The sequence below is a fragment of the Petaurus breviceps genome, unplaced genomic scaffold (assembly GCF_028583685.1).
Source record: "Petaurus breviceps papuanus isolate PSGF00001 unplaced genomic scaffold, PetGlider_PUasm1.0 90650, whole genome shotgun sequence".
NCBI lineage: Eukaryota > Metazoa > Chordata > Mammalia > Diprotodontia > Petauridae > Petaurus > Petaurus breviceps.
The window spans coordinates 3,245,166-3,258,176 of record NW_027187299.1 but is presented as its reverse complement, the minus strand read 5'-3'; the positions used below and the strand labels follow the sequence as shown (position 1 = coordinate 3,258,176).

Sequence of the window (13,011 nt, the reverse complement as noted above, 5' to 3'; positions counted from 1 at the left end):
TCTCCATGGCATCTCTCTAAAACTGTAAAGTTGCAGATAAGGGATCGAACTGCATTGGGAAAAGTGTCTCACCAGGAACTCCCTATTCCTATGAAAGCACAGGTTCATTTTATGCTCCTATCCCTTGCTTGTTTAATGAGAATGCTCTTTTAACTGAAAAAGAAACAAAAATAGCAGGAGGTTGAAACCTAAGATAAATGATGAGGTATTTGGATACTTCATAACGCTAAATGAGGCAAAGTCAAGAGGACCAAGACAAACTGAGTCCCCGGGTTCTAGAGATAGGAGTGCTGAACTCTTGCTATTTCTCACTTATGGACCATAAATGCTGCACAAATGAGAAAGAGTAATTTTTAGAGGGTAATAGAGTCTGAAAAATTTAGATTGATGAGCAAATGGATGCAGAACTGCTTTAATGACCAAACGTTAGAAGTAGTAATTAATAAGTCAATATCAACTGGGAAGACCCCTAGCAAAAAGGCTTAGCAGTTTTTCCTCAGCTGTTCTGTTCAGAATTGGCACCAATGAACTGACAATGTCATTATTATCAAATTTGGAAATGATATGAAGCTGGGAGATACAGTTAGCACACTGGAAGACAGAGTCATGACTTTAAAAGATTTTGATGGGCTGGAACAATGGGTTAGATTTAGGAAGATAAAATTTAAATGAGTTAAATATAAAATTATACCCTCCAACAAATCCACTGCATAGCATTGGATGGAGGTGATTTGGTTAGATAGTAGTTGCATGAAAAGTGAACTGGGAGTTTTAGTGAACTGAAAGCTCAATATAATTCAACAGTGTGATATGGCAGCCAAAAATTTAATGCAATCTTTGGCTATGTTGAAGAGTCTAATGAACACTCTTCTCTGCTCTGGCAAGACTATTTCTATACAATTATGTTCATTTATGGACAACACATTTGAGGAAGAGGATGGACAAGCTGTAGCATATTCAGGGAAGGATGACAAACAAGAGTGATGATGGGACTCAAGAATATACTATATGAAGATTATCTGGAGTAATTGAAGATGTTCAGCCTAGAACAAAAGACTTAGGGAGAACATGATAACTACCTTCAAGAATATAAATTTTTTCATATACAAACAGAATTTGACTTTTTCTCTCTGGCCTCAGAGGGAAAAACTAAAAACAAATGGATAGAAGGTTGTACTAAGGAAAATAAATTAAAAATATATAAACTAAAAATTAATTAAATTTTAAAATAAATAAATAAAATGAAAATTATCTAATAATTTAAATGATAGAATGAACTCTTAAAAATGAATAGGTTTCCATTGGAGACCTTCAAAAAGAGGCTTACTGACCATAGTAAAGAGGATACCTGAACAAATATTAATGGGATTATTGTGACTCCCAAATTGCTATTTTCATTTCTTACTTTTATCCTGTGCTCCAGACCAAAAGTTAAGTTGGGTCACAGAACATGTCCATGTGCATGTCCTGCCTGAACCTGAAAATTGATATGTCTAAAACCAAGTCCATTACATCCCTCAAAATCTGTTCCTTTTTTTTTTTTTATGTCACTGTATCTCTCTGGAAGCCATTCACTTAATCTTTTAATTTTACAATTCTGAACCTATCTTTGGTTTTTCCCTCTTTTACTTACCAAATATTTTAACTTCTATTTCTACAGAGACAGAGGTTATGTAGTAGATAGAGAGCTGGACATGGAAGTCCTGAGTTCAAATGTGACCTCAGACACTTCCTAGTTGTATGACTTGGGACAAACCAATTAACCTCTAACTTTGTTTCCTCATCTGCAAAATATGGATAATAATAGCATTTAACTCCTAGGGTTGTTATAAGGATAAAATGAGATATTTATAAAGCATTTTGCAAACTTTAAATCTCTATATAAATTCTAGCTCCGCCTCCTCCTCTTCCTCCTCCTCCTCCTCCTCCTCCTCATTTCTGTCTTCATCTGCTTCTAATGTTCTTGCACCACCTTATTGCAGGCCTTCATTACTACTCACATGCAGCATTAAAATAGCTTTCTAGTAGACCTTTTTCCATTTTATCTCCACTACAATCAATTCTTATCACCAACAGATATGTCTTTCTTATCCATTTTTCTGGTCTTTTCACTCATCTGCTCAAAGTACACATAGTAGATTGGAGTCTTGGGTTAGAATCTCAAGTTCTACTTACTATGTTAAGTAAGTCCCTTAACCTCTCTGGGCTTTACTCTTTTCATATCTATAAATTGCAGAAATTGGACTATATTCAAGGCTCATCACAGACTTGGTAATCCTTTCTTTCCCATACTATTCCCATACTTCATACTATTTACCTTTATGTGTTATAGGTCAAGATGAACTACTAGCTTCTGAAAAACATGCCCTATACTTTCTCATCCCTATCCTTTTGATTCAAGATTATTTCCTATGCCTAAAGTTCTCCCCTCTTTCCATGTATGCTATTTGCCACCTGTTGAATTCTGATATATTCTTTAATGTTCAACTAAAATATCTATTCCATGAATCCTTGCAGTAATGATCTTCCTCCACTGAATAAAATATGGTCAGTTGCTTACATTTTCTTTATACACTCATGTATTTTTTCTACTCTGTTTTGGTTTTTTATCCTGCTACGGAATTTTATGAGGGTGGGGACTATGTCATACTTAGAATTTTTATTTCCCCCACCCTTTAAAATACTGCTCTACCCACAGTAGGCATTTAATTAATGTTTGCTTAACTGGGAAAAAAAAAGAATTGGAGCATAGAGCTATTTTTGGAACAAATTATGCACCTTTCTTATAAAATCTGAAAACTAAAAATTTTTAATTTTAAATTATGTAAAAAAAGTCAATGGTAGGAGGATTTTATTTTCTTATAAAAGCATTACCAACCCTTAAGAATCAGATGAATCTATGTATATTTTTTATTTTAACTTGCCAATTGTAATTCTTACACAGATATCACAAGTGAACAATGCGTTGGACATAGAATTGAATAGGATGAGAAGAATGGACTAGATTGCCTTTGAAAAACTGCAGAGTTCTTTTAATGACCCTGAGATTCTGCCTAGACCAAATTTCCATCTCTTTAATACCAAATATTCTTTTGTATGTTGTATGGCATCAAGTAATAGAACATTCAAAAAAAGTGAAAGTGGAGGCTAACTCAGAGGACAACAGAGAGGCAGATGATGGGCATGGAAAGGCTACAATATATGACTGAATGAAATTCCTTACAACAGAAATCACATAAGAGACATCATCAAAAAAAAATGATTGAGAAAAACATGGGTTGATCATATAGTGAAAGTAAGCAATAGCTAGCAAACAACATACATGCTCCATTGGCTCAGACTCTATGATCATGATCCATGTCCAGGGGACTCAAGGATGGATCTTAACTTATTAGGTAGACCCCCTGTGTAGATCATACAGCAGGACATGGACAAGAGTCTTAAATCGATAGGTTGCAATCTATATCACTAAAGAGAAGACCTTCACTTAATGTGATCTACCCCATGTAATAATAACATAAATCTGTAAACAAAAATTTGAACTTATGGGACTGACAAATTCAATTTCAAAATAACTAAAAGTATTGTCATGCAAAAGTCTAGCATATGAAAGATGGTAGAACTTTAAATATGATATTACAACAGTAATTGTCCCCAGCCAAAGTCTAGCTTTCAGGATTCTGGCCCCAGTTAACAGAAGAATCCAATAAAGAAGATCCTGGAGATGTAGAGGAATCAGCCTTCTAACCAATGGAGAATCCAAAGCCCCCTTGAGTCTGTAGTCCATCAAAAGGCTACAGAAGTTCTGTCTACATGAAACAGACAGAAAAGGTTATTGGAAACAAAGAAACACAGCCATCAAGCCAGGGGATTGGCACCATCTTTGATTTGCCTGGACCTTCAAGTCTAGGAACATCTGCAAAAGTGGGTTTGGCCAGGGAAAACCTAAGTCATCCTATGAAAATGCTGCAGTTCACAGAAAAGTTCTCTCTTAAGAAGCTCTTTTTGGTGGCATCTGGGACCTCAGTCTATTTCTGCTCCATCTGCTTCAGCTTTTTATTCTATACTCAGTCTCTCTCACTCACTAATCCCCTTTGTGATGCCACTTTGGTGTCCTATCCCCTCTGATCCTATAAGCCCCTGCATGGGACTGAGACCTTATTGCTTCAGTCTTGCCAGTTATCTATCTAATCAGTTTTGATCTTGGTCCTTCTCCCTTCTTCTTATGTAAAGTGATCTATTTTAACTTCCTTACCAGACATTATATCTTAATTAAATCTTTATCAACCCAATCTCTCAACCAAAAGCAGCAGCAGTTAAATTCTATTAGAAATTATTAAAGGAAAGGGGACAGGGGTAATTTTCTAAGTTTTGCAAGTACAGACATAGGAATAACCTGATTGGATGACTGAAAGGTCAAGAACAATACTCCAAAGCTGGAATGGTACTATTTTTTTAACTTCTGGGAAGAAAAACTAAATCACTTTGTAAAGAGAACAAGGGGTTGGTTTAAATGACCCTTTCACTAGATCCCTTTCAATTTCTAGATTCTGTAATTCTAAGTCCCAGTAGCACAATTAATTACAGCGTGCTATAGAACTGACTGTCATCTTAGGTGAGGCTTCAGTGCATCATAGGCATCCAAAAAATCACATTAGAATTTGGAGGGGAATTAAAGATAATCTAATCCAATCCCTTAATTGTATAGAATTGGAAGCTGAAGCCTTGAGAAATTAACTTGCCATTTGTTAAGTGATTTAATGATTTTTAATCTCTTCCTTATAAAAGATATACTCTATGTTTTGTGATTCTGTATGGGGTGAATAGATTCCTAATTTCATAAAGGAAGTCAACAGGAAAACAGAATTAACACTATATTTATAGTAAACTTTTATGAAATGCATTTGCTCTTTAAATGAAGAAATATCTATCATTTACCATCTTCAGTAATATGTCCTTTAAATTGTTTAATATGATAAATTAATATTTATACACCAGAATTTTATAAAAATTATTTTCCACCATTCAATATTAGCCCCAATATCATTAAAATAATCTAAAGTAATTGAAAGATCAGCATTTTAAAAAGCACACCCCAGATGTAGTTCAATATTCATATATTAAAAACTTTCATTATAAATCTAAATAGCAAAAGACTTCAGAATGCCCATCTCTCTATTTGGCAAATTTTCATTGTGAAGAGGCAAAGAGTAAATAATGTCCTTGCCTTCTTTATATCTAAACAATATTGAACATGACTCATACCTCCAATGACCCCTTTTTCTTTGATCAGCTCTGTTGTGACACTGGATGGATTAGATGCCATCACCTTGGATGTATTAATAGATTCCAACAGGGAGACAAATTCTAGAAAATTGGATTCATTTGGAATTTGCCCTTCCTTAGCCTCCAGGTCAGATTTAGAAGTTGGCAATGTCTTCTCCTTATCACTTGGGAGTTCTGTGGAAGTTTTACTTAATAGAATATCTGTCCCACTATCCACACTCAGGACACGGGCATGTCTCTTTTCTTGGGCTGTTTTACAAGATGATGGGTCAAGACTATCCTGTCCTTCCTTGTCCACTTCCATTTTGCAGGTCAGATTAGATGTCACCAGAGGAGTTGTTTCTGAATCACCATTTGGGGTATCATTGCATTTCTTTGCTGCATTGTCCAGCTCTCCAGATTCATAGCCAGAGCATGGATTAGAAGAAATATCCACCATTAATCTCTCTGGAGTCTTTTCTCTTTCACTGATTTCTGGACAATCATTACCTCCACCATCTTCTGATAATTCAAAGGTGATCACAGGAATTCTGATCTGTTCATTGTTTTGAGGATGGGTTACCTCTGTGACAGATGGGTGAACATCTGGCCTTGCTCCCATTTTCTCTGTGCCAATCACCTTCAGATGCAGGGAACTTTCTAATTCAGTCATGGAGTTGGGAGTACTGCTCATTGTGATAACTATTTTGATGGGTTCATGCAGACTCAGAGGGTCTCCAGGGAGAGAACTATCAACAAGAGTAATGGCAACCTCACTGTCTGAACAGTCAGCTTCCTCATTTAGGGACTGATCTGCCTGACAGGAACTGTTCACTGGCTCTTCCTCTGCCTGTTTGGTGATGACAGTGTTACACTGAGGACAGCTACTGCTCAGGCTGTCCTGAGGGGATCTGCTTTGCAACTGTTCTCTTTTGGAATCCTTTGGCTGGCTGAAAGGTTCTGTGATTAGCACTGAATTCTCACTTCCCCAGGGCTGGAAAGCAATACCAGTTCCTAGTACATCACATTGAGACAAGGAGAGATGTGGCAACCTTTTCATCACCTCTTTGCCCACCAAAATATCCTCTGATCTGTGGTGGTGAGGAGGATGTACCTTTTCTCCTTTTCCCTTTACTTCATTATTGAACACTGTTTCCATGGCACCTGGCTTCATTAATATTGCTGCTGTAGTCATGGTATCTGACATGTTTGCTGGAGAGACAGGTAAATTTTCTGTCTTGATACATGGTGAGGTAGATGACACTGGTGCTACAGGCTGATCTTCTGATAGAATCACACCTGGAATAGACAAACATTATGTCACCAGTAGTGTCCACTGAAAACCAGCACCTGAAATGCACAGTATCCCAATGCACTGAATGCTAATGACAAGTAAAAATAGACCAGCAGCAAGGACAGGTGGAGGCTTGAAATGGGGAGAGAAAAGCCTCCATCATGAGACTCTTTTGAAGTAACAATCTTTTATTTCATTCCAGACACCCAATTTTGTACCTTATGGCACTTGGTTCTTGTTTCATGACTGAATCTGAAGGAGAATAATTATGACTTGTAAATTTGTATAAACGTTTCACAGAGCATACAAAGCACTTTAACATATGCTAACAAACACATTTCTGTGGTGATAAAACTGCTTAAAACCAAACTTATCCCTTTCCTCTAAAAGTCAGTTTTTCTTGGTGAATAAAGACTTCTATGACTATAAATGGTGCTGTTATTCTCCTAATCTCCCAAGTGCACAACCTAGGTATCTTCATTGATTCTAATCTCTTCCTTGAGCTCTACTGAGCTCTTTAAATTCCTCCTTCTTGATATTTCTCAGATTTGTATTTTTGTTTCTATTTTCCTTTACTACCACCCTAGTTTAATTGAGAAAAAGAAAAATGAATGGCCAACAAGGAACAAATCTATTGCCAATCTTGGAGTCAGGAATACCTGAATTCAAGTCTTGCCTCTGACATTCTATCCCTGTGACCATAGGCAAGTTATTTAACCCCTTAGTGAACTAAGTGCATTAATCCTTCCACATGACAAGGGTTAAGGGCATGCCACCCCTACAATCTGGAAAATCCATGTAAAATTTTTTGGCCCTCCTGTCATACCACAGAAAAAGTCTGAATTATTTTCTTTTCTTTTATGGGGTGCTTATAGTGCCCTATTGTAAAGTTTGAGTTGATATTATACAATGCTATACATATATTTTATGCATTTCTGAGTTCCTAAACTTTTTCTGTGTCGCCAGCTGGCTTTTGTGTGTTGTCTGAAAAACTACCAAAAAAATTCCCATTTAATTTCTTATGAAAATCTGTGAAATATAGAAACCATGATGAGGAAAGTTGCTATGTGAAAGGGATAACTATAACTCTTTAAGACTCTAAGTTATTGAGTTGACAATTCTAATCAGCTGAGGGAGTTTCCACACTTGGAGTTCCTCCCACTGATTAAATCACAGCAAAAACTCAAGAGACAGGCTTTAGAACTTTAATGTTCACACATTACTTTACATAAATTATGTAATTATATAGGTTATACACACATTATATGAGCTTCAAAATAACTATGGGAAGCACTACAGGCATTAATATTCCTCTTTTACAGATGAAGAAACTGAGGCTCAGGGAGACTAAATCTCTTGCCCATGATCATTTAGTTAGTGGCCCAGATTGGATCTGAGTGCAAATTTCCTGACTCCAAGTTCAGCACTCTCTAAACTATGCTATATTTTATTAAGTACCTATTATAAGCAAGGTGCTATCCTAGGTACTAAATTTCAATACTATCACCTAATATTTCAAATGGAAGTCACTTAACTGGATTCATTATCTCTAGTCTATTCCCCTTAGAATTTATCTTGTACCCTAATTCCAGATTAATATTTATAATCTCCTGTTGCCTATAAAGTCCAACTCTTTAGCTTAGCATTTAAAGTCCTCCATAGTTTTGTCCCTCTCTTTTCAGTATAATCCCCCACTAGTTCTCTAAATATCTTCTCTACTATAGCCAAACTGCCCTTCTAATAGTATTCCACCCTTCCAAAATATGTTATTTTCTGTATCCTTGAGCATGTTATTTCTTATATATGGAATTTATTTAATTCATCACATCTCTATCACCTGCTCATATCTAATCCCTTTAGTACACAGTTAAAACCTTACTTCCATTATTAAGACTTTCCTAGATAGCAGATTCTCACTTCTCTCTCTCTCTCTCTCTCTCTCTCTCTCTCTCTCTCTCTCTCTTTCTCTCTCTCTCCCTCCCCCTTTCACTCCCTCCCTCCTTCCTTCTCCCTCTCTCTCCCTCCCCCTCTCCCCTAAAATCCTAAATCATTTATTATTTGTAAATGATCACTTGGTATTTACATAACACTGGATGTTTTAGTTAATTTTTTTACAGGTATGTGTTTTGTAGCATGAACTAGTTTATAATTAATCAACAAGCATTTATTAAGGACTTACAATGTGTGAAGTATTGTTCTAGGTGCTGAGCACATAAAGACAAGGAAATTCTCTTTCTTCCCTCATCTTAAATACCTAGAGGACAAGGACTGTGTTTTATTATTATTATTATCATTTGTCAGCTACTGCCATTTGACCCTCATGTGTGCTAGCTGCTATTATTATCCCAGTTTTACTGATAAGAAAATTGAGGCGAACAAAAGTTAAATGGATTGCCCAGGGTCACATAGGTAGTAAGTGCCTAAAGTCATATTTGAACTCAGGTTTTCCTGATACCAGGTCCAATACTCTATCCAATGTACCTGCTGACTGTCTCCAAATTAATTATTATTTAAAATTTCATATCAATTATTTTCAGTAACTATTAATAGATAGTTTTCCGACTTGTTGACTTTTTGAAGTAAGCATAATTTGGGGACAAAATATAATTATGGGACATAATCTTAGTTAATATACCCAACCCAATGAAGCAAAGAATCAGTGTAAGTTCTACAGAACCTATCCCCAAAAACACACCCACACATGATGAAGTTCTGTGGTTTAAATTTCATGGGAAGAACATACAGAAGCCACACAAAATCACATAGAAGGTAAGATCATTATGAGAAGTCAGTAGCATTGTAGAAGCTGTAGCTACTTCTAACCCAGGCCCAATTAGTCTTGTAGTCTATGTACCTAAATAATAGTCCAATGCAACTAGTCTAAACAGTCACCAGTGACAGTGAAACTCTGCCATTGTCTTTTAAGTACCACCTTCAATCATTGTCCTATACCACAAATGAAGCCAGATCAATCCATTCATTCACTCAAATATCCATTCAACAAGCACTTATTGAGTACCTTCTATCTACAGAGCATTGTCCTAGGTGCTGCAGGGGAGATTTAGATTTTATTTTTAAGCAATTGGGGTTAAGTAACTTGCTCAAGGTTACACAGCCAGTTATTTCTGGCTGTGGTGCTAAGTATCTGAGCCCAGATTCGATCCCCCAGATCATCCCCACGCTGGGGCTGGTGCTCTTACTTGCTGAGCCACCTGGCCACCCCTAAGTAATTGGGGTTAAGTAACTTGCTCAAGGTTACAGGGCCAGGTGTTTCTGGGTGGATGCTAAGTGTCTGAGCCCGGATTGAGATTTAGATTTTAAATAAATGGTTTCTGACCTAATGAAAGTCTAGAAGCTGGCTAAGACACAAAAATGGATAGCTGTAATATAAAATATTTCATGAAAAGTGCATTCAACTTCAGAGGACTTTATAGTGAAGCATATTTCCTGTGTCTCAGGAAAAAATGTATTAGACAATAGATGCAGAGTGAGACTATGTTGATTTGTTTTGCTTCGCTTCTTTAATTGTATTATTATAAGGGAGCATTCTAATTGGGAGAATGTAGGCTTTGGGAATTGACAGTGATGGAAAAAAGTGGTATTAATAAAAGATTCTTTAAAATGAGAAGTGAATGGGGTAGCCAGGTAGCACAGCGATTAAGAGCACTGGCTCCAGTGTCGGGATGACCTGGGGATCGAATCTGAGCTCAGACACTTAGCACCCACCCAGAAACACCTGGCCATGTAACCTTGAGCAAGTTACTTAACCCCAGTTGCTTAAAAAAAATAAAAAATAATAAAATGAGGAGTGAATTAGCACTTGGTTCCTGCACCTTTGTATGTGAGAGCCAGGCTTAACCTAGGAAATGACATTTGAGTTGTGCTTTAAAGAATGAATAAAAATTCAATAAGGAAAGAGGGACAGGGAGGACGTTTCAAGCATGGGGAAAAGCAGGAATAAAGGCATGGAGGTAGGGAAGTTCAGGGTTTGCTCACATAATAGATAGTCACACAGAGACATACCTACTCTGACTTGAAAATGTCTCATTCAGGCATTTAGGCAGGCTCTGGACACATTTCCTTTACTACCCTGCCAGAGCAACATTGTCCCCACAAGTACACTCTTCTCTTGCTTCCCCCTTCAAAACATCTTAACTGTTGAATCATAATGAAATCATTTACTGCCATTGCTACTAGAAAAAGTGTATCAATCTGCTCCCCTGTGATACTACTAACCAAAATTGTACGTTTCTAAGCCAAAATATCCCTCCCTGACCACCACTCTCCAACATGTGTTGTTTCCACTTATTAGAATATAAGCTTCTTAAGAACAGAAACATCTTTGTTTTACACTTGAATACCCATGCTTTGCACATAGTAAACATTTCATAAATGCTCATTGATCCAATTCATTCATTAAGAATCTATAACTAAGCAGTTCAACTAGGTACTATCCTCTGCCTTTCAATCATTTTCCCTCTTTTCTTTTCACTCTTCACAATTCAATATTCATCAATTTTAGGTCATTGCCAGATGTTCCTTCTGCTGAATGCACTTGTAGAAAGTCACACAAATGTGCTAAGTCTACTGTAAATGAATATATTTAATCTCAACAGGATCCCTGGTATTTCAAGGTAATCATTTAATTTTCTCCCAACTCACCTTTTGTCATGTTTTCTACAGTGACTACCTTCTATTATCTCCTTAAGCCCCCAATGCCACCTTACCCACTCTCTCAGTAGATGACTACATCTCCTACTTTATAGAGAAAATGAAGAAAATCTGCCTTGTTCTTTCTTCCTATTTTTTTTATTTTGGATACCTCTAATTTGCCAATAAATAAAATCACTTATAAAGTACCTGCTAGGTTCTATCTAGGCCCTGGGGATACAACGAGAAAAACAGAACAGTCCTTGCTTATGTTTTGTCAACAGAGACTTATAAAATATATTAATGATAATCATTTTTGAGGGGGGTGAAGCCCCAGTAGCTGAGGGAATCAAGAAAAGCCTCATGCAGAAGGGAGAGCTTGGGCTGAGTCTTGATGGAACCAAAAGACAGAAGTACAAAAGGAGAACATTCCAGGCATGGAGGACAGCTGATGCAAAACAGGCCCTGGAGTCAGGAGATAAGTGTCATGAATGGACAACAACTTCAAGGTCAGTTTGGCTAGACATTATCAAGACATATTAAAATATTGTGGGCCCTAGACCAGTGGTTGTATCTTGTAAGGATCTGGCTCAATCCAGGAGAGGATCTACCCCTTCAGCAGATACACTCTTCCCTGAGGGGAGCAAAGCTGGAAGAGCAATGGAGTGACTCATCTATCATATGTCACATCCTACAGTGAGTTTCCAGAAATAGAACACAGTGTGTCCAAGAGGGTAAATTCTCTCCTCTCCTTAAATTCTGCTTCTTTCATCTCTGGCTCCCACTTTCTCTCTGGCTCCTGATGTTTGCCACCTGATCAGCTGAGAACTGTGACAATGAGCTGGCAAAGAGGACTATAGCAGGAAATAGTTATTTTAATGTCTTAATACTGGTATGGAAGACAACTGATATGCAGAATAAAATACAAACATGATCTATGTTGTCATTCAAAACTCTCATACTCAGACCTGGGCCTTCCTAATTTGTCTCCCACAAGTCTCCCTGAAGGTAATCTTCATTCGAATGTTAACTGATTCATTGGTTGCTACCAAACAAGTAAGATAAAGGGTCTACCATACAGCAAACACTGTACTACCTGCTGGGCATAGGAAAACAAAAATGAAAGTTTTGCATTCAAGGGAGGGACATTCTCAAGAGGGAAATATTATGTATACCCATAAGTACACACAAGGTAGATGCAATATTATTTTGGAGGAGAGACATGAACAGCGGGGAGGATCAGAATAGATACCATTCTCCTTGCCTTGAAGTCTCTCTCCCTTCACTACATTCCATCCAAATCCTTTCCTTCATGCAAACCTTTAGACTGTAATCCCTTAAATATCAGTTTAACCTCATACCTCTTCCTTTTCCCAGAAGTTAGCAAAGGACCTTCAGTTAATCAATAAACAAGCATTTATTAAGTGTCTGTCAGGTTTATATACTACTCTCAATATTTGTCAGGCATGGTTCTAGCCATGGAAATAAAAAGACAAAAATTAAAAGTTCCTTGATTTTAAGGAACCTACTTTCTATTAAGGGAGACAATGGGCACATAAATATGAAACACATACAAGATAGTTACAAAGTCATTTTGGTAAAGGGGAAGACATTAGCATCTAGGGGGATCAGGAAAGGCTTCACATAGGTGTGTTTGAAAAGTTATGAAGAATATAAGGAATCTTATGAGGCAGAGGTGAAATGGGAGTATATTCTAGGCATGAGGGACAAGCAGTGCAAAAGACAGAAGACGGATTGCAATGGAAAGAATATCAAAAAGTTAGTTTGGCTAGACCATAGAG

The 13,011-nt window shown here is 37.0% G+C and overlaps 1 protein-coding gene across 1 annotated transcript in view; it reads right to left on the bottom strand.

The window, feature by feature from the left end:
* PCNX2 (pecanex 2) overlaps positions 1 to 13,011 on the bottom strand; it is a 395,419-nt gene that overhangs the window by 352,422 nt on the left and 29,986 nt on the right. Inside the window, exon 5 of the mRNA XM_069064863.1 lies at positions 5,266 to 6,564. Coding sequence (XP_068920964.1) covers positions 5,266 to 6,564 — 1,299 coding nt within the window. The remainder of the gene's footprint in view (positions 1 to 5,265; positions 6,565 to 13,011) is intronic.